This window comes from Heterodontus francisci, chromosome 42 (assembly GCF_036365525.1).
Source record: "Heterodontus francisci isolate sHetFra1 chromosome 42, sHetFra1.hap1, whole genome shotgun sequence".
NCBI classification, from domain to species: Eukaryota; Metazoa; Chordata; class Chondrichthyes; order Heterodontiformes; family Heterodontidae; genus Heterodontus; species Heterodontus francisci.
This window is the reverse complement of record NC_090412.1, coordinates 18,062,666-18,085,533: the sequence shown is the minus strand read 5'-3', so window position 1 is coordinate 18,085,533 and position 22,868 is coordinate 18,062,666. Positions and strand designations below refer to the sequence as shown.

At 42.4% G+C, this 22,868-nt stretch overlaps 1 protein-coding gene across 3 annotated transcripts in view; it reads left to right on the top strand.

The window, feature by feature from the left end:
* The window catches only part of wdfy4 (WDFY family member 4), a 235,402-nt gene that overhangs the window by 193,764 nt on the left and 18,770 nt on the right, over window positions 1–22,868 (top strand). For all 3 annotated transcript variants that reach the window (XM_068020681.1, XM_068020680.1, XM_068020682.1), the window contains exons 53-58: window positions 4,221–4,312; window positions 11,308–11,520; window positions 13,866–14,004; window positions 15,305–15,462; window positions 16,550–16,708; window positions 20,126–20,305. In XM_068020681.1, the coding sequence (XP_067876782.1) occupies window positions 4,221–4,312; window positions 11,308–11,520; window positions 13,866–14,004; window positions 15,305–15,462; window positions 16,550–16,708; window positions 20,126–20,305 (941 nt within the window). The remainder of the gene's footprint in view (window positions 1–4,220; window positions 4,313–11,307; window positions 11,521–13,865; window positions 14,005–15,304; window positions 15,463–16,549; window positions 16,709–20,125; window positions 20,306–22,868) is intronic.

Below are 22,868 nucleotides of genomic sequence, written 5' to 3'. Positions count from 1 at the left end.
ACATCTGTCCATGAGAGTATTGGTGGGAGTGACGGCCATACTGTCCTTGTGGAGACAAAATCCCGTCTTCACAATAAGGACACTCTCCATCAAGTGTGTTGTGTGGTGCTACCACTGTGCTAAATTGGGTAGATTCAGAAGAGATCTAGCAGTTCAAAATTGGGCATCCATGAGGTGCTGTGGGCCATCAGCAGCAGCAGAATTGTATTCAACCACAATCTGTAACCTCATGGCCTGGCATATCCCCCACTCTACCATTACCATCAAGCCGGGGGAACCAACCCTGGTTCAATGGAGATTATAGGGGAACATGCCAGGAGCAGCACCTGGCAAACCAAAAAATGAGGTGCCAACCTGATGAAGTTACAACAGAGGACTGCAAGCATGTTAAACAGCGGAAGCAGCTTGTTATAGACAGAGTTAAGCAATCCCACAACCAATGGATTAGATCAAAGCTCTGCAGTCCTGCCATATCCAGTCGTGAATGGTGGTGGACAATTAAACAACTGGAGGAAGAGGCTCCATAAACATCCCCAGCCTCACTGATGGGGGTGCCCAGCAGTCCTCTGTTGTAACTTCGCCAGGCTGGCACCTCATTTTTTGGTTTGCCAGGTGCTGCTCCTGGCATGTTCCCCTATAATCTCCATTGAACCAGGGTTGGTTCCCCCGGCTTGATGGTAATGGTAGAGTGGGGGATATGCCAGGCCATGAGGTTACAGATTGTGTTTGACTACAATTCTGCTGCTGCTGATGGCTCACAGCACCTCATGGATGCCCAATTTTGGACAAGGACTGAAACATTCGCAACCACCTTCAGCCAGAAGTGCCAAGTGGATGATTCATCTCAGCCTTCTCCTGAAGTCCCTCGCATCACAAATGCCAGTCTTCAGCCAATTTGATTCATTCTATGGAATATCAAGAAACAGCTGGAGGCACCAGATACTGCAAATTCTATGGGCCCTGACAACATTCTGGCAATAGTACTGAAGACTGTCCATGGCCAAGCTGTTCCGGTTCAGCTACAACACTGGCATCTACCCGGCAATGTGGAAAGTTGCCCAGGTATGTCCTGTCCGTAAAAAGCAGGACAAATCCAATCCGACCAATCACCGCCCTCTCAGTCTACTCTTAAACACAGCAAAGTGATGGAAGGTGTCATTATCAAGTAGCACTTACTCAGCAATAATCTGCTCATTGCTGTTCAGTTGGGTTCCGCCAGAGCCACTCGGCTGCTGACGGCATTACAGCCTTAGTCCAGACATGGACAAAAGCGCTGAATTCCAGAGGTGCGGTGAGAGTGACTACTCTTGACATCAAGGCAACATTTGACTGAGTGTGGCATCAAGGAGCCCGAGCAAACTTGGAGTCAATGGGAATCAGGGCAAAACTCTTCACCAGCTGAAGTCATACCTAGCATAAAGGAAGATGACTGTGGTTGTTGGAGGTCAATCATCTCAGCCCCAGGACATCATTGCAGGAGATCCTCAGGGTAGCGTCCTAGGCCCAACCATTTTCAGCTGCTTCATCAATGACCTTCCCTCAAACATAAGGTCAGAAGAGGGGATGTTTACTGATGATTGCACCAATATTCAGTACCATTTACTACTCCTCATATACTGAAGCAGTCTGAGCCCACATGCAACAAGACCTGGACAACATTTAGGCTTGAGTTGATAAGTGGCAAGTGGCATTCGTGCCACACAAATGCTAGGCAATGACGATCTCCAACAAAAGAGAATCTAACCATCTCCCGTTGACATTCAATGGCATTACCGTCCCTGAATCCCCCACCATCTGCATCCTGGGGGTTACCATTGATCAGAAAGTTAATTGAACCAGCCACATAAATTTTATAACTACAAGAGCAGGTCAGAGGCTTGGAATTCTGTGACGAGTAACTCACCTCCTGACTCCCCAAAGCCTGTCCACCATCTACAAGGCACAATTTAGGAGTGTGATGGAATACTCTCCACTTGCCTGGATGGGTGCAGTTCCAACAACACTCAAGAAGCTCAACACCATCCAGGACAAAGCAGCCCACATTGATTGGCACCCCATCCACCACCTTCAACAATCACTCCCTCCATCACTGGTGCACAGTGGCAGCAATGTGTACCATCTACAAGATGCATTGCAGCAACTTGCCAAGGCTCCTTTGACAGCACCTTCCAAACCCATGACCTCCACCACCTAGAAGAACAAGGGCAGCAGACTCATGGGAACATCACCCCCTGCAAGTTCCCTTCCTAGTCACTCACCATCCTGACCTGGAACTATATCACCTTTCCTCCACCATTGCTGGGTCAAAATCCTGGAACTCCCTAACAGCACTGTGGGTGTACCTGCACCACTTGGATTGCAGCAGTTCGAGAAGGCAGCTCACCACCACAAGGGTGATTAGGGATGGGCAGTGATGCTCACATCCCAAGAATGAAGAAATAAATAAAAAAATCCAGTGTATGGAGTTGGGAAGAATGTTGTCAGTTACAGAGCTAAGGGAGATTAACATTGTACATTAGGCATTAGCCTCTTAAGCATTGTCAGGCACCAATGAAATCCATTGTCCAAGGTGGGTGCTTTGCTTTGTTCCAGCAAACTTAACATATTGCAGGCGAGATTTGGCAGGGCTGGCCTCAAAGTGTGGAGGGGGAAATGCCGAGTTCGGTAAGCCTGACGTCTTGGCAATTAAAATCAGTTATGCCAAAAGCATAGCTTTGCAAAATTTACCCACATATTTAACACACAAAAATTAGGCTAAAAAATTGCATTTTATTAATCACAATTATTTTCACCTGAGATTTTAAATATTGATTGTGCATATTTCAGACCATTTTTGGTGTTGTCACTGAACCTGCTTGGTATCATGGGATCCATTTTATGAGTTAGCACCAACAGTGAAGAGCTGCAGATGACGGGAGTACACATTGGGAATTCGAGTGCCGAGTTTTGAGAGTCTGATTTGAGGTCCAGTTGTTAATTTTAATAGACATAATATCACAATGGTCACCAATGAGACCCACTGATCTCCGCAGCCGAAGCCCAATCATGCAAAGATCTGCTCCAGAAATGCCAACCTGACATCCTTATCCTATTTGAGGTTATTCCTCCATAGTAAATTGTGAAATTAAACCAAAAGAGCATTTTTGCCTTTTCCTGGAAAAGAATTGGGGTTAGTGCATCTGTGACTGCTTGCAGAACCCATGAAAAAGCAGCTGTTGGAAGACAGAAGTTGGGTTAGTTCTTACCACCTACAGTGAGCTGACCATCCACTTAATGTCAGCTGTGCTGTTCTAACATAAAAAAATGTCTCATTTGAATTCAGGCAAGAACTGTTGCTCCCTACTATGTCTGGAATAGTTACAGTAGGTTCACAGAAGGAACATAGAAATAGGAGGAGGCCATTTAGCTCCTTGAGCCAGTTTCACCATCCAATGAGATCATGGCTGATCTGTGACCTAACTCCCTATACCCACCTTTGCCCCAAAACTCTTAATACCTTTGATTCACAAAAATCTATCAAACTCTGATTTAAAATGAACAATTGGTCTAGCATTGATTGCTGCCTGGGGACGAGAATTCCAAACTTTTCCCACCCTTTGTGTGTACAAATGTTTCCTAACTTCACTCCTGAAAGGTCTGTCTCTAATTTGTAGGCTGTCCCCTAGTTGTAGACTCCCCAACCAGTGGAAATAGGGTAGTTAGAGAGAAACTATCAGTTCTCCTTAATAACTTAAAAAGTTTGATCAAATCACCCTAACCTTTAAATTCCCAGAAAATACAACTCTAGTTTGTGTAATCGCTCCTTGTTATTTAACCCTTGGAATCCAGCTATTGTGATAAACCGATGCTGCACCCTTCAAGACCAATATATCCTTCCTAAGTTGTGGTGCCCAGAACTTCTCACAGTACTTAAGGTGTGGTCTAACCATGGCTTTTATAGCTGAAACAGGATTTCTACCCCCTTGTATTTTAGCTCTCTAGACATAGAGGCCAACATTCCATTAGCCTTTTTGATTATTTTCTGTACCTGTCCATAACATTTTAATGATTTATGTACATGGACCTCCAAATCTCTTTGGACCTTCCACTGTTTCTAGCTTTTCCCCATGTAGAAAGTACCCTGCTCTATCCTTTTTAGGTCCAAAATGGATGACCTCACATTTGCCTACATTAATAAGTGAAGACTTGGTACTTCAACTATGTGCCCACCATATTTGCAGGTTCCATGCAGGATGGGACTACCCTAGGAGATGTGATACTTCCTCCTTGGGCTAAAGGAGACGCTCGAGAATTTGTCCGGCTCCAGCGGATGGTAAGTATATGTTAACCAGCTGTCTGACTTCAGTGCTGACCCCTTTTTGTTTCCTCTATTGAATGCCATCCTTCTCTGGCCTACCTGTTCTCAACAGATCAGGTGCTAAGAAGGAAAGGACAAAGCATAATCCCAGACTGCAGCCAATATTTCCTGTAGCTGACTTTCAGGACACAACCAGTGGCGGCTTTTCCTCAGCTTAGGGAGGTAGAGACTCTCCTCTTTGACTCCGCAATTGATGTGACACACTGCGGCTCTGTGAGTTCCTGCTCCAAATGAAATGATTCTAGGTGAGATACTAGTAACTCAAGGCTAAAGGGCGGCGCCGTGGTTAGCACTGCAGCCTCACAGCTCCAGCGACCTGGGTTCAGTTCTGGGTACTGCCTGTGCGGAGTTTGCAAGTTCTCCCTGTGACCGCGTGGGTTTCCACCGGGTGCTCCGGTTTCCTCGCACAGCCAAAGACTTGCAGGTTGATAAGTAAATTGGCCATTATAAATTGCCTCTAGTGTAGGTAGATGGTAGGAGAATGGTGGGGATGTGGTAGGGAATATGGGGTTGATGTAGGATTAGTATAAATGGGTGATTGTTGGTCGGCACAGACTCAGTGGGCCGAAGGGCCTGTTTCAGTGCTGTATCTCTAAATAAATAATATTCTAAGGTGCGAATTGGCGAGTGCTGAGACTGCATTGCACAAAATTGTGCACTCCCAATCTCACAATATTCAACACAGTGACATTAACCCTTCTGAAAGTTTGACCTGTGTTTTGGGCTACTATACCATGAGAGAACCCAGCCTATATTTAATTAAATGCTCGTGGTTTTAGCAGTCAGTTCCTCTGTGGACCCTCAATTGGACTTCTTCATAAAGTAAATACTGCTATCATGATCAACTGCTTTAAAAAGGAGTTGAATATAGACCTAATTATGAAACGGCTTGAAAGTTACAGCACAAGTAAACACAGATCATCAGAACTAGATGGGATTAGATGAATACAAAAGCAAAATAGTGGAAACACTGGAAATCTGAATAAAAAGCTGAAAATGCTGGATTACTCAACAAGTCAGGCAACCTCTGCGGAGAGAGAAACAAGAGTTCACATTTCAGTGACCTGTCATCAGAACTGGAAGAAGTAGGATCGGAAGAGATTCGTGTGGAGCATAAAACCAGCACAGAGCAGTTGGGCCGAATGGCCTGCTTTTGTGCTGTGAATGCTGAACAACTTATGGGAGATTGTGCAACCAGTCTGGTTGAGAGCGCGGGGGAGATATCTGTGGAATGCGACAGGTCAGGATTGAACAATGGCAGATGCGACGATTGTGTTCTCATGATTAATTTGAATATTTTCTGTTTCTTCTTGGCTGTTTACTGTTGGTTAATCATCCCTCACAGCTCCTTAAATAAACCAGGGCAGATTTGCGGCTATTGCAAGAAGCAGGTGAAAAGGATGAAAAAGAATCAGAGCTGCAGTGTGGGATCTTGTTCAGAGATAATGACAAATTCAATTTACAATGGTAAAAAGTGGGAGAAAGATAAACAGAAGAATGGGGCAAAACAACAGGCTGTAGAACTGAATTTTATAAAGAAATATTTTGCGGAATGTGGAATTTGTTTCAAGAAGTAATTGAGGTGAGTGGCATCGAGACATTTACAGGAGAAACTATGTAAGCACATGAGGAAGCAAGGAATAGAAGGTGATGTAGATAGGATTAAATGAGCAGGGGCTGGAGGAGGCTCATGTGGAGCATTAAACATCAGTATGGATAAGTTCCGTCAAATTCCCTGTTTCTGTGCTGTACATTCGATGTAAGTATTTTGTAATTTAGAAATGTTTAAAACGTATATTTTCACAATAATAATGCAGCAATAGAGCTGCTTCTGGCAACTCAGCAAAATTATTGCGATTTTTCATTGTCATAGTGAGAAAACTGAAGGAAGAGTTTGTTGGGCCAGGGAACATCGAATTCCCTGGAGCTGCTGGTAGTGCCAGGGTTAAATGAGTCTGGCCTTGTCCATGAGCATAATGCAGATTTAAGTGGTGATTAATAACCTCCACTCTCACCTTTGCAAATGCTAATCTGTTAATTGTTCGTCTAAATGGATCAATTTAATGTCTCATTATTTACTAACTACCAGCTTGGCCTGTAGAAATGTCAGACTTATGTGCTATAAGCTAGTCCTAATTTGTCTTATTATTGTAATTATAAATCACTCAGGAGCACCAGCCAATTGGATTGTGCTGACTGTTCCAGTTACACATCTGATACAGTTTAGCGTTCAGAGGTTGGAGTTTTTCAGGCTGAATTTATTTTTGTGTTTGGCTCATTGTCGGCATATTTGTACATTAAGCTTTACTGCACCAAATGGAAGTGGCTTATGTGTTGACTGGGGGAAGATAGCAGCTCCACTTATTGAATCATAGAATTTTAAAGCATAGATAGAGACCACTGTGCCTGTGCTGGCTTGTATCCGCTGGAGTTTAGAAGAGTAAGAGGCGACTTGATTGAAACATTTAAGATCCTGAGGGGGTGGATGTTGAAAGGATGTTTCCCCTTGTGGGAGAAGCTAGAACTAGGGGTCACTGTTTAAAAATAAGGGGTCGCCCATTTAAGACAGAGATGAGGAGAAATTTATTCTCTCAGAGGGTCAAGAGTTTTTGGAACTCTCTTCCTCAAAAGATGGTGGAAGCAGAGTCTTTAAATATTTTTAAGGCAGAGGTAGATAGATTCTGGATAAGCAAGGGGGTGAAAGGTTATCAAGGGTGGGCAGCAATGTGGAGTTGAGGTTGCAATCAGATCAGCCACGATCTTGTTGAATGGCAGAGCAGGCTCGAGGGGCCGAGTGGCCTACTCCTGCTCCTTATTCGAATGTTCGTATGTTCGAATCTGCCTCCACCACCCTATCAGATAGTGCATTCCAGATCATAACTCATCGTATAAACAAAAAAAACTTCTCATCTTGTCTTTAGTTCTTTTGCCATTGACCTTCTGGTTATGGATTCTCCTGCCAGCCGAAACAGTTTCTCCTCATTTACTCAATCAAATGGTTTTGAATTTAAACATTATAATTTTTTTAATTGATTTTCAAACCCCGTGAAGTGAGGTTTTACAATGATGGAATTTTCATCAGACGCATGGCATTCCTGGATTCAACTGCTCCCTGCAATAGCTCTCTGAAAATCTGGCAGTATTGGAGATGACACTTTTCCCAGGATCTCATGAACCTTGTACTCAAACTAAGAGTGGTAGAGTTGGATTCGCTCCCAACGATGGCAATCACAGTGTCTCCTGGCTGCATTAGGAGTGGCAGCAAGGTACAAATCCTATGTGGCAGGGAGAAACAGGCATCTCTGACAGATTTATGTCATGCAAAAGCGATATTAAATGGATGCAGAGCTCTCAGCTACCTCCGACCACTCGTGCAATTTCTACCAAAAGTCACCTATCTGTAGAAATTAAAAGCAGCTCAGCATCCCACCCTTTTGAAATGTATACAATACTTCAATCGTTGTGCAGCACTAGTCCTGAAAAATTCCCCTTTCCTGGTGGTCTCATTATTTCTGTCACTTATACTCTTAAATTTGGCACTTGTTCAGTACAAAACATCTCACTCATTTGGGCCAAAACTACAGTATAATGTTACTTTTCTCCCCTCTCCTTTCTCCTTCTTGTTGTCATCTCCCGAAGGCAACTTCTCACCTAGGAGTCTGTTTCCATGGGTACTGGTAGCTCTCCAATACTTTGATTACACAATCATTCCTTATGTCTAGACAGTAGGGTATTCAAACACTGGAGTATCACAGCAGAAGCCTACCTTGTTCCCTACATTACAACAGTCAATGCACGTTAAAAAGTGCTTCATTGGCTCTAAAGCGCTATGGGATGTCCTGAGATCATGAAAGGTGCTATAAAAATGCAAGTCTTTCTTTCTTCAAATACGCCTCCGCCGTCAGCAGTAATCATGGGGCTGATTTTCCAACAGTCCAGCTTGGAGACAGTTAAAATGCCTCTACTGTCTCTCTAATTGAATCACCCCAGACAAGAGATCATCCCTGGGATACTGCAGGACAACTCTGCACCACAAAGCATGACTCACTTAACAAAAAGAGTTTGATCGCTCAGCTATCTCAGCGTCACACATGAAGATCAGCTGACTGGGTGAGGTGCACAGTGGTTGCTGGAGCACTTTGGAACTGAAGTCCAGCCAGAGGCAGTGCCATTCAGGACAAGAGGGGTGCGAAACTGGGGGCAGTACTGGTTGTTATAGCAAAACTATTCTTGTCCATGTTGCCCTTTACAAACGGTGTCAGCTCAAGCATGAGCAATTAAAGATGCCCTTTTTATCAAGGGGAAATTACGTAAAATGTATTTGGAGGTCAGAAGAAAAAGATTGGTGGGAATAGAATAGAATAAAATCATAGAAGGTTTAAGGCACAGAAAGAGGCCACTTGGCCGATCATGTCTCTGCCGTCCGAAAAACGATCCACCTATTCTAATCCCACCTTCCAGCATTTGGTCCGTAGCCCTGTAGCTTACAGCACATGAGGTGCATTTCGAGACTCCTTTTGAATGTGTTGAGAGTTTCTGCCTCAACAATCCTTTCAGGCAGTGAGTTCCAGATCCCCACCATCCTCTGGGTGAAAAGGTTTTTCCTCATCTCCCCTTTAATTTTTCTACCAATCACTTTAAATCTATGCCTCCTAGTCACTGACCTCTCTGAATAGACCCTTCACCTCCACTCTATCCAGATCCCTCAAAATTTTGTACATTTCAATCAGATCTCCCCTCAGCCTTCTCTGTTCCAAGGAGAACAACCCCAGCCTATCCAATTTGAAATGGGCTGCTAAATATACTGAAAACCTGAGTGATGGCACTCCGTGATGATTTCTAGCTGGTTTTACCCAATTTACATCCATTATTTGGGCACAAACAATTATAAACTCTAGGCCTAAGCCAGTGAAAGAATGCTGGCATCATTTAATTTTACCTTGCAAACTAAAATTTCCTCCAACTCTGTGTTCCTTTTAAATAGGATATACGGAGTTAGCCCAATCACCTGTCAGTCTCTATTAACATAAAAGCATGACACCTCTAATGTTTCACAACTTGGATTGTAATGCGTTATGTTTGTTGCTAAGCATAAAAACAACACGCACATATTTGTTTACATATGAATTTACTGTTATAGTAATTTCTTTATTAATAGAACTGAATTTGTGGCGTGTCACACCCCCATCTAACCACGCTTTTTCAAAACTTATTGCTCAGACCAGTGAAAATGACAAGGACAGTACAATTCTGAATTCGATTGAATCTCTTTATTATAGATGACACTTGACATTAAAAGATCTGTCAAATCCACTTTTTGTCTTTCTCTTTTTAATACTACTTTGGTCCTTGTTCCTATGAGCTTTCCTCTTCGTCCTAAGCTCCAAATGTATCCTGCACAGCACTTTCTCCCTCTGGTTTTGATTGCCTGAGGAGGGGTCAGAGAGGAATTTTGCAGATTATGTTTTATTCCCCTATTGGCACTGTTTTTTTCCTTTTTTTTGCCACTCCCTAGTGTCTAATCAAAACTCATCTCCATGTCCCGCACTCTAATTCATTGCTTTCCCTGATTTCAGGTCTATGAAACTCTTTATTTCCCTCAGTCTTCCCATCCATGACGATCTACAGGCCACACTGAATCAATAATCGCTTTGTTGTCTTCCCAATTTCCAGTCTTGTGCTGTCACCATTGGGTGTTCAGCAAGGTTTCTCAATAATAAAAGGTCTTGGGGTTTATAAAATAAGATGAAAATTCAAGTTTTAGATATATATTTTAGTCTCAGGAAGTAAAAGCGTACTATAGTTGGAGTTGAAAGCAAAAAATGCTGGAAATACTCAGGTCTGGCAGCATCTGTGGAGAGAGAAACAGAGTTAGCGTTTCAGGTCAGTGACCTTTCATCTGAACTGGGATAAGTTAGAAATGTAATCGGTTTTGAGCAAGTTAAAGGGGGACGATGGGAAGAAGAACAAAAGGAAAGGTCTGTGATAGGATGGAGGACTGGAGAGATTAAATGACAAGGCTGCATGTTGCAAGGCCAAAGGGAGTGGTAATGGGACAAGTGAAGAAACAAAAGATGTGTCTAGAGGAGGTGTGAATGGCAGGATCCTGAATAGCTGCTGTCCGAAAACAAAGTAAAGGAAATAAGCGAGAAACCAAACCAACAAAGAAAAATGAAATAAAAAGGTTGCAACCTAGAATTGCTGAACTCAATGTTGAGTTCAGAAGGTTGTAAAGTGCCCATCCAAAAGAAGAAAAGAACTTGTATTTATTTGTATCTTCCACGTCTAGCGAATGGCTTTTAAATCGTCATCATTAATGTTGTCATCGAGACATTTATGACAGAGAAGGTGGCCATTCGGCCCATCGAGTCCATGCCAATTCTTGGACAAGTTGAACGCAGTATGGGGTTTCACAAACAGGAAATGAAGTAATTTGTTTTAATGATGTTGGTTGAGGGATAAACGCTGGCCAGGCCACCAGGAGAACTCGCCTGCTCTTCTTCAAGTAGAATAGTGGGATCTTGACCTTCGTCTGAACAGGCAGACAGGGCCTGAGTTTGATATCTCATCCGACAGCTGGCACCTCTGGCAATGCAGCACTCCATCGGTACTTCATTGGGGTCTCAACCTACCATATATGTCCAAGTCCTTGAGAAGGGGTTGAATCCATGACCACAGAATGACAAGCTCACCCAAAGCCATAATATAATACAACAAACATCTCTTTTTAGAAAAAGTAGTGATTCTTTAAGGCTAACACAACAGAGCCTTTAGATAAAGTTCTTCATATATAACCATATAAACATAAAGCTGTTTGAACAGAAACGCTAACTATTTAAAATAAATAAATGAAGTGTTAATGCAGTCGTGCAAATCTAAAATAAAATGACTTTACGGAATAAATGGACACTTTCTTGTATCTGATGCTTTGTTCTATTCTCTCCTCGTAGGCTTTGGAAAGTGATTATGTCTCTGCTCATCTCCATCACTGGATAGACCTGATATTTGGTTACAAGCAGCAGGGTTCGGCTGCAGTTGAAGCAGTTAATGTTTTCCATCCTTACTTCTACGATGACCAGGTTGATCTCAGTAGCATCAAAGACCCTTTGAAAAAGAGCACTGTCTTAGGTTTTGTCAGTAACTTTGGGCAGATCCCTAAACAGGTACAAGTTAAAAGTGTGTCCCAATTTCTGAATTTTACAGGATGGATTTTCCTTTACATCTTCACACTACGATAGTTCTGAAATTCGAAAACATTTGTTTGATTGTAAAACATTGCTTTTACATGAGAGGCGGGGCAGGTTTTACAGTAACAGCAGAGATCAGCAAAAAAAATCCAGTAAGAGTCTACTCCTGATAATTCAATGTCATTGTCTGCACTTACAAAAAGAAGGATTTATCCAACATTTTGAATTGGGCCTCATAAATAACACAGCAAAGTGGGAACTTAATGCTAAAGATGTTGAATGATTAGAGAATGTGACTGAAAACGGGTAGACTTTGGCCGAGAATCTCCTCCAAGCTTCTCCTGCTCTATTTCTGGAACTTTGCCATAGTTGAGAAAGAAAGCCCATTTCCAGGCGTCAACTGGATTTGTGACGCACTCCTGGCGAAGCTCCAGTGGCGAAACGGGAATAGGTCTGAGGAAGTTCCTAGCCTTTCTGCTTGTATCACATCATGTGTGTGTTGGACTTGGATTGCTCAGTAAGTGCTTGAAGATGCAAACCTCTTAGAATTTGTTTTGGTGTGGTCTTTATATCAGACAACTTCCTTCTCTTGGGATCCATCCTTCACTGAAAAACGTATCCAGAAGAATGCCCAGGGATGACTTTAAATAATGGTGGTTGAGTGGATAGAAAAGGGTAAATTTAACTCAGAGTGATGGTGTAAAATAAGTGATAACAGCTCGAGTACCCATTAACAATGGAATGATAAGTCGAGCAGGCTGCATGCTGGTCAGTCAATCTGATATCACCCCATGCTGAAAGTGGAAATTGCATCCAAGATTCCAAACTGACTTTCTAAAGACCCTTTTACAGTGAATCATTGGGGTTGGCAGAAGATGCAGTTCTCCCACTGTCAGCAATACCTTGTCATGTAAATGACCCTTGCAGATCTGACAACATTGGAGCCTGATATTTTTCTGGGTCTTGTGAGCTGTAATCAGGTTTCCAGTGACAAAACACCTAAGCTGAGTTCATAACATAAGAAATAGGAGCCGGAGTAGGCCATTCAGCCCTTCGAGCCTATTCTGCCATTCAATAAGATCATGGCTGATCTACTTCAACACCATTTTCCTGCACTATCCCTGTATCCCTTGATGTTTTTAATGTGTATAAATATATCGATCTCAGTCTTGAACATACCCAACAATTGAGTCTCCGCACCCTCTGGGGCAGAGAATTCCAAAGATTCACCACCCTCTGGGTGAAGAAATTCCTCCTCATCTCAGTCCTAAATTGCGTACCCCTTATTTTGAGACTGTGTCCCCTGGTTCTAGACTCCCAGCCCTTTAAGCTAATAAAAATTGAATCCTCTGACCTCCAGAGAGCTTTGATTGGAGTAATGGTTGGAAGTTAAATGAGCAACGGTTATTGACGCATGGAGGCCATGGGTCTCCATTTGAGCACTGCTGCTCTGGGACCCCTAAATACAATATAAATGTGCTTTGTATTGCCAGCCACTCATTGTACAGTTTTCATATTATAGGGAGATGCTACACCTAACCTCCAGTTTCTCACTTCCAGTTGGCTGCAGGACCTTAATAACAAAGTAAAAGCCATTCTTCATACTAAATTAAATGATTTTCTGTTCTTCCACGTTTGTACCAATATACTGTGGAATTTTCCTGGTCTACCCAAGAAGGTTCATTGTTCTCTATACTAACCATGCTGCACACATGTTTCCACTGCCCTTTCTGTGGTGGTATTGTCTCCGAATGACGCATTAAAGTATGTTTAACACTAAATACCTTCCAATCTTGGGCATTTAAATAAATAATGGTATTCACAGTTTAAAGTAAGAGTCTGTAACCAGTCTTGATCAGTGTGAAGACCAAGGCTGTGTTGCATCCTGCTTTGCCACAATTCAAAGTATTCTCAAATCAGGTGCTTCGATCCACATTTCTACCACAACTGTTGAGTAGTTGCATTGAGAAACCAATTGCACAGTACAGAAACTACAGCATAAGTGATTCATTAAAAGTGTTCTGTAACTGCGAGAAGCTCAGGGTCCTTATATGGAAACTTTACAGAGAGGAAACTCTAGTACTTGCCCAGATTGTATCTGTTCAGAGTATCGGAAATGTACAGTGAATGTTCTGGCAGATTGCTTATGAATGATTGCCAGACCAGTCCATGTAAGTGGCTGCAAGTTATTTTTCAGAGATAATTTCCATTTCACCTGGCACCAATTACAGCTGTCTATTAAATGGACAGGCAAGCAAATGAACATAGGCCGTGTTTTATAAGATAGAGACTCACAGGGGTTTTCTTTTACTTGAGTACAGCTGTTCAGTAAAGCTCACCCTCCACGGATTGTCCAAGGAAAGCATTCTTCAGGGAAGGATTCAGCTTCTACTTCTGCTCCAACCCTGCCCTTCTTCTACCACCTGCAGAATCTGAAGCCCTCTAGTGTTCCAGTAAAAGGTATTTAAAACAGAGATGTTTGAGACTTTTTATATCTTATTTTGACAATGCCAGATGTGTTAACAGACTGCGTAAACCATCCGCGAAAACAATTCAAGGCACTATTAGCTGGCAGTGATCATCCTGAGCCATCCTATAATTTATCTCCACCCCCAACCTCACAAAGGACCAATTTGCTGGTCTCAGATTAATTTTTAGACAGTGAAACTGATTCAGCAGGCATCCTCCTGCATTGCTGGTATACTTCATGGGTCACCCATTTTGTGGCATCAACTCCCTCTGACTGGTAAGTTCCCAGGCTTAATCCCTAACCTGAACTGGGTCATTCAGAGTCGGGGTAATGGGGGTGTTCGAATTATCCTCAATGTCCCTGAGCTGAATGTCAGTTGGCACAGAGGGAGGTGAGGAATTATCCAGGATCCCGGTTATTAATATTATCCAGTGACATCTGCTGAAAATTATGTGTATGTGGTCAAGTGGTGATGACAGGATCAAGTTTGGTGTGATGCCTTACCATGGGCATGTAACACTCATTGTCAATGCTCCTCCATGGAGAATGACCACTTGGGGAGGTATCACTGTAGATACCAATAGAACTGTACCCGGCCTGGGTCAGTGCCTTCAGCAGCTGAGGGGTGCAAATGGGGAAATGAAAGAATGGCATTGACCGTCTCTATGGTGCGGTTTGTTGATTGGACTATTTCACCCACCTAACAAGGGAAGATGCAGAAAGAAAACATGGAATTACTATTAGATGTAAGATTGAGGGTTTCTGTATTTATTGTAATTCTGTGAGGATGAGAAATCTTTCTGTGGTCTGGTACCCTTCCCCCCATCCTCCCCCAAACCTGCACCAACACTTCTCAAGAAGGCACGTGAGAGTCACACTTATGGAGCAGCACTGATGGTGCTTTGAACCAAGTGCCAGGAAGTGTGCAAGCAAGAGAGTTGCACCTCTCCCCTCCCTGCAGTAAATACTGCAGCTGAGATCAGGGGAAGTTAAGCTTATGTCCCACCAGTGCCAAAGCACAGCTGGGCACAGTGTTCTGGGGCTGTTCTGCAATTCCCCATATTAATTGTACGCATTAACTGGGGATTCACTTGTGCCCCTATAAATACGAACAGACTGAAATCGTGGTGGCTGGATGAGGAGGTGCATGCTTGTAATGTGTATCTCTGCAAATAAATGCTTATAAAAGTGTGTAAAGATTGGCTCCAGTTCTGTCTTTCACCATCTGGCTTTCTGGAATATATCACCCTATCCCCCTCTCATAGGATTTGCTCATCTTATCTTACACAGAATTATTGAAGGGAGTTGTCGGACACATCGTATATACCGAGAAGGGGGTTCTTGCTGTGGAGAAGAATAAATTACTGATGCCACCACACTGGGACAAAACCTTCTCCTGGAGCTATGATGACTTCAGCTGCTCTCTGGGAAACTACAGTGCTGACAAGGTATGTAAAATTCATAAATAGCTGAATGCCAAGATTGTTTCATCTGTCTTTCGGATGAGATGTTACACCAAAGCCCCACCTGCCTCCTCAAGTGGACGTAAAATATCCCATGCTACTATTTGAAGATGAGCAGGGGAGTTCTCCCTGGTGTCCCTACCAATATTTATCCCTCAACTAAAATAACTAAAAATCAACAGCACTAAAACATTAGTGAATCATTATCTCTTTACTATTTGTGGGATCTTAATGTGTACAAATTTGCTGCCACATCTTAAATTACAGCAGTCACTATGTGTCAAAAAAGGGCTTCATTGTGTATAAAGTGTTTTTGGATGTCTTATGATTGTGAAAGGTGATATATAATGCAAGTCTTTCTTTCTTCATTGCAAGAATACTGTGTCAGACTCTCAGGTTAACAGCAGATTCTTAAATAGTGTTCATGCAAAAGTTCAGTTGATTAAATTAACTCTTTATAATGTTTTGTCTCAAGCTAATAGCACAGAAGGCTGATGTCTAATGATGTTTAAATGATATTGCTTTGTGGGCTGTGACCTATTTGATGTAAATCATGCATAAAGAACAAACAGTAATCACCATTGTAATGTAGCCAAATGCAGCAGCCAATTTATGCACAGCAAAATCCCACAAATAACAGTGAGGTCACCTCTTTTAGCTATTTTGGTTGAGATAACTGTTGGCCTCAACACCAGGGAGAACTCCCCTGCTCTCCTTTGCATGTTTAATGGGATCAGTTACGTCCATCTGAGAGGGCAGATGGGGGGGGGGGCCTTGGGTTTAATGTCTCGTCCCAAAAAACAGCATCTCTGACAGTGCAGCACCCCTCAGTATGGCACGGGAGCGCAGCCTGGATTGACAGCAGGAGGGAGAAAAGTGGGCTGACTGAATTGTGAAGCTAATCAAGAAAGCAGATTGCATAAAGAAGATCGTGAGGAAATGGCAATATGTTAATGGAGCAGCTTCAATCATTTGCACACTACAAAGTCAAATTCACGCAGGATTATTGAAAAATTGAGCACTAAGTGAAATTGGATTACATTTGTAAAAATGATAAATGATTTCTCGACAGATTATAACTGTATTTGAATGCCTGTCAGACTGGGGGCAGTGCCTGTGTGCTGTATGTCCAACATCTACAACTGTTATCACTGGAGCGACGAGCAGCGTGATATGCGTGTGGGAAATCGCAGCCAACAAAGAAAAAATAAAAAGCATGGCATTGAAAGAGGTATGTTACTGCCATTTTCTATTTGCCCACCTCTGTTACCTTTACCTAGCTTGCATGCGACCACGCAAAGTTCCAGTGCTTTGCTGCAATTGATTCTGCCTGGGGCCAACTTTATTCGTGTATGGTTGCAGTTTGCTGTCTGAAGCGTAGAAAGTCACTTTAATGTGCTGGCTATTAATTGGGAATCAGTGGTTCATACAAAACTACCATTTTTCGGCCTCTGTTTCTGGAGGTGCCAGGAAACAGCTGATTTAGGGCTGGCTGAAGCCGCCCCATAATGGGGCAGTTGGCAATTATGGTAGATTGGGTAAATTGACTCTGTTGCCTTAACACACCAGAAACAAAGTGGTCACTGTCAGTAAACCCAAGGATTAAGGTGCACAAAGTAGGAGCTCATGGTGCAGTGTGCAACATATTAGCATGGATAGAAGATTGGCTGGCTGGCAGAAAACAGAGAGTGTGCATAAATGGGTCCTTTTCTGATTGGCAGGATGTGACGAATGAAGTCCCGCAGGGGTCTGTGCTGGGGCGTCAACTTTTTACAATTTATATCAATGACTTAGTTGAGGGGAGCAATGGCATGATAGCTAAGCTATAGATAGGTTGAGTGAGTGGGCAAAAATCTGGCAGATGGAGTATAATGTGGGAAAATGTGAAGTTATTCACTTTGGCAGGAAGAATAAAAAAGCAGAGTATTACTTAAATGGAGAATGACTGCGGAACTTCAAGGTGCAAAGGGATCTAGGTGTTCCAATGCATGAACCACAAAAAGTTAGTATACAGGTACAGCAAGTAATAAAGAAGGCTAATGGAATGCTATTCTTTATTATGAGGGGAATTAAAAATAAAAGTAAGGATGTTATGCTTCAGTTATATAGGGCATTGGTGAGGTCACATCTTGAATATTGTCTGCAGTTTTGGTCTCCTTATTTAAGGAAGGATGTGAATGCATTGGAGGCAGTTCAGAGGAGGTTTACTAGATTGATATCTGGAATGAGCGGCTTGTCTTATGAGGAAAGGTTGGACAGACTGGGCTTGTTTTCACTGGAGTTTAGAAGAGTGAGGGGAGACTTGATTGAAGTATATAAGATCCTGAAGGGTCTTGACCAGGTGGATGTGGAAAGGATGTTTCCTCATGTGGAGGAGTCCAGAACTAGGGGGCACTGTTTTAAAATTAGGGGTCGCCCTTTTAGGACAGAGATGAGGCGAAATTTTTTCTCTCAGAGGGTTGTGCGACTTTGGAACTCTCTGCCTCAGAAGGTGGTGGAGGCAGGGTCACTGAATAATTTTAAGGTGGGTGTAGATAGATTCATGTTAGGCAAGGGAATCAAAGGTCATTAGGGGTAGATGGGAGTGTGGAATTCAAGACCCAAACAGATCAGCCATGATCTTATTGAATGGCGGAGTAGGCTCGAGGGGCCGAATGGCCTACTTCTGCTCCTAATTCATATGTTCATAAGTACTGCATCCCTGCTTCAGAGATCTTTGTGTCCATAACCTTTGCTGATGTTATGACTGAACTTATGTTAACAAGTGGCCTTGTTTCCCAATTTTTTGCAAGGTTATGACTTATTGAAGCAGAACCATTAACTGGTTGTCATCTCCTCCTGTTAATTTACCACTCTTTACATCATCTGCTTTCTCATTCAATTGCACAAATCGGACAGTCGGCCCACATTTCTCCTTCCTGCCTGATGTCATTTTCTGACCTTTGTTTCCTGCTTGGCCTTCCTCTGTGTCTCTCTTTTAGACATTCACATTATATGCTGTTGTGCACCCAGACTAATGATCTGTCTATCTATTTCTCTCTTTGTCCCCCTTCTTCCATCTCTCTTTTTCTTTCTCTGTCTCTTTCACACACACACATATACACCTCAAAAACAAAACATTCCAGACTTCAATTCTCAGGTACGCTTCAATATTCCATAATAATTGTGACATAAACAAGGCACTCAACACTTTATTGAAAATTAAATCATTAGCGAGGCAAGCTCGCAGAACTCATTTGGCTTTTCAGCTTGTAAACAATACAACCAATATCACCGCATGTTCGTTTTGAATCCTGTTGTAATTCCTGTCCGCAACCTATGCAACTCTGTGGCTTCCTCTGTTCTTTCGCACAGAAATTACTCCAGTTGTCTTTAATTGTCATAAATAAGTCCGGAAGGTGCAAGTCTGGGAATGTTGCATTTTCTCTCATGCTGTCTGATAATTATAACCTTATTGGAAAGATGCAGAACCTTTGATGCAGGGATTCAGTAAAGAATGGAAAATGAAGACAAAGTAACAACAGGAAATTAATTTTTTAATAAAACCGATTATTGTACTTTTGTTCTTTTTGGAAACAAAAATATGTTAATGTTGCAGTTCAGCTTTCTGTTAGTGAGTGTAATGTAGCAGTGCAATCTCTGATGATTTCTCAATGGATTTACCTTGGAGTAAGTAAGCAAATTTATTTGTACTAAACTTAGTTGTGAAAGAAGGCAGTTAAAAGAAGATCGTCTTGAAGCAAATAGCATATTAACATTCTGGGTTTCTCTCATCTATACCATCAATTAGTGTACGGTAAGTGTGAGCTTGGCTTAGTGCTAGTATTTTCTCCGCTGAGTCAGAAGGTATGGGATTAAGCACCACTTCAAGTACTTGTGTGCCTAATCTAGCCCTGACACTACATTGCAGTACCGAGGGAGTTCTGTTTTCCAAATGGCACAGTAACTCAAACCTGATCATCTTGCTCAAGTAAACATGATCCCATGGTATGATAGAGTAAAGAACAGGGGTGTTCACCCAGTATCCTGGCCAGCTATTATCTATTAACAAATGCCACGAAAAACAGATTAGCCAGTTATTTATCTCATTGTTGTTTGTGGAATCTTGCTGTGCACAACTTGGCTGCTGCTGCTGGCTGCGACAACAGTGACTACAATTCGGAAGTAATTTGTTGTCTGCGAAATTCTTCGGAATGTCCTGAGGTTGTGGAAGACGCTATATGAATGCATTCCTTCCTTTGCTCGAACAACAAGCTTCTGTGGGTGAACCAGGGCAATAGAAATGGTTGGGCATTGAGAGGAGAATTGAGTCACCAGATGGACTCAGCCAAATGGCTTTTTCTCATCCTTGAACTTTACATCTGTCCTACAAGTAGAATTTGCGACCCGAGTGGGGAGTTGAGGCAAGCCTTTGTTCATTGGAATAATTGGAATAAGGACATCTGTGAAATTTTAATGTTCCATATTTTCCAGTGGACATGTTTTTGGTATCTCCCCTCCAGTAAGTCAACCCTCTCTCTTTTCTGACAACAGTATGGTTTACTCATGTGTTTTTCTCCTATCCAGAAAAAATAATCAAAGATTGAAATCGTTTAATTCCTTGTTAACATGATCAAGCCTCACAGCAGTCATTTATTTTTCATCCCAGGTACTTCGTGGACATATAGAAGCTGTCACTTGTCTGGCGGTTTCTTTATCTTATAATGTGATTGTGAGTGGATCACGTGATGGGACGTGCATCATCTGGGATTTTAACACACTGACTTATGTCAGTCAGCTTCAGGGACATAAAGCAACAGTTTCCACTGTCTCCATCAATGACTTAACTGTGAGTCCCATCTTTTGTCTGTTTGTTCACAGGAAAAATCTGTTAAAATAGTTCCAACAGGTCAGGGGTGAAACTACACAGAATGAAGGAGAATCAAATGCTTGAATATCAATTAAATTGATGTGATCGACTAGTAATTTTTAAAAATAAATTTCCTGTTATGTTTGTCCTTTTATATTTAATTGCAAATAGCCAAACACTACTTCACCAACGAATGAAGAAAGAGGTCTCTTGGTTCTCATCTGAAAATAGCAACAGAATTGGTGTGAAAATTGGAAAAATGCCAGTACCTGTGATTGCTGGAAGGCCAATGCTTCCACCTTGGGCTTTTGTTTGATGACTGTTTTAATCTCTTGGGAATGGGAGTGAATTGGAACAAAGTTGCCAAGTACCACTCTGCCACAGAGGAGATGGTGGCAAAATGGTACTGTCACAGAACAAGTAATCCAAAGGCCGGTGCTAATGCCCTGGGTCACTGGTTCAAATTCCACCACAGCAGCTGAATTGAATTTGAATTCAATTAATTAGTAAAAATCTGGAATTGAAAGCCAGTCTCAATAATGGTGCCATGAAACTATCATTGGTTGTCATAAAAACCCAACTGGTTCACGAATGTCCTTTAGGGAAGGAGATCTGCCGTCCTTACCTGGTCTGGCCTACATGTGACTCCAGACTAACAGAATGTGGTTGACTCTTAACTGCCCTCTGAAATAGCCTAGCAAGCCACTCAGGTGGCAAGGGCAATTAGGGATGGGCAACAAATGTTGGCTTTGCCAGCGATGCCTACATCCCATGAAAGGATTAAAAAAAACAGCCTGCAACTTGACAACCTCCATTCTACGTCAAGTGTAAGAAGGAATATTACCCTTTAGTCTCACGAAATGAATTCAATGCTGTTTATTACAATGTTTGGTGTTTCTTTTGTCTTCATATGCTCATCATTTGTGGGGGTGTGCATGTGAACATGTGCAGGCATGTGTGGGTGTGCACAATGTGTGTGATTTGCCTTTTTACATAAGTGTGTGGGCAGTTGGCAGGAACAACCTTTCCGGGAAGGTGAGAATGAATCTTGCCACTTCCCTTGTCAGATGGCTCTTCTTCCACGTATTTATGGGGTGATGTCATCCGATCCTATCTCCTACTCATGCTCTCTTTGAACATCACTTCCGCCCTAGAGATGGCGGGATTGGTGAATTTACCTATTGTATTTCATCTCGGTAGACTCAAAACAAGCAAGTTTTGCAGCTTCACCGATTGCGGGGTGGACAAGACTCATAACTAAGCTGTGCAACACTGACCAAACTCCTCTGTTACACTCACTGCTGCTTTTCATGCTATACATCTGGCTGTATATACATCTCCTTAGGCATCAAACTAACACCACCAATGGTGATTCAAATGGGCCAATACATATCTGTGCACTGGGACCCAGATCCATGCCCGATGGATTCCCTCTGAATACTTCTGGCCTGCTGCTAATTTTTAATTACATAGATAAGACTTTATTTGACGTGATAATTGGGAGTACTTGTTTTACCAAAAAAACCTTCCTTCCCCTTTAGGTGATGCAATGTTAGGAGGTCAGAGGAGTTCACAGCATCAAATGGTGGGCTACACATATGAATTGACACAGGCTATGGCCTGAGGCATTCACTGCTATGAGGGACATTCTGAGTGAACTGATCTGCTGCCAACAAAGCAAACAGATTTGTTCACTGAGTGCAGTGGCGTGCGTGGTACCGGGATGCAGTGGAGCTGCAGTATTGGGAACTTGTGGGAGCACAAGTTGGAAGAATCTTAAGAAGACTTGGGGTGGGGGCTCCAATGGCCGATATTTGGATAAAGCAGATTGGGGGTGCAGTGGAGAGGACAGTGAGGTTGAGCTAACTTGGGGATAGAACTGCAATGCTGTCTGGCAGCGCCTGATGAGTTACAACAGGGAAAGTAGCAGGACTTGCTGTTTGTGTGATATATCTTATTACATGGCATAATATTGCTGGAAGTACTATTTGTGATAACATTAAACTATTTAAAGATATTTTTTCCTCTTCTGTTGTGAGAGGACTGTGGTTGTCTTGTTCTTATAATATTTTATTGCCACAGGAGCCATTTATAGTTGAGTAATATCCTCGACTCCAAATTATACTGTAATAAAAATGTATGATAGTGCGGAGAGTATAATCTTTTGCAATTTAAAAATATTTAGAGCTGGCTAAAGTTTATTACCCTGTTTGCAGTGTCAGAGATGGGAATGCTCTTGCTTTGTGTTTTGTTCTTACAAAGGATTAACAAGATGATCTTACTTCAGTTGGGACTCATCCAGGATTGGCATTTCATAAGTGAGCCAATGAATGTTGGTTCTGTAATTGGTTAGTTCAAGTGTTATCAAAATTGGGTGATCCAATATCAGCAAATTTAAAATGAAAAGCATTGGCTGAAATCTCACAGCGTACGTCATTATTTAGACTTTTCTGCACCCTTCAGCTCCAAAATGTTTTGCCCTGTTGCTTGCTGGAAGTGTGAGCCGGTGAGGGCAAGAGGGCACCTCCGACTTCAGTGAATG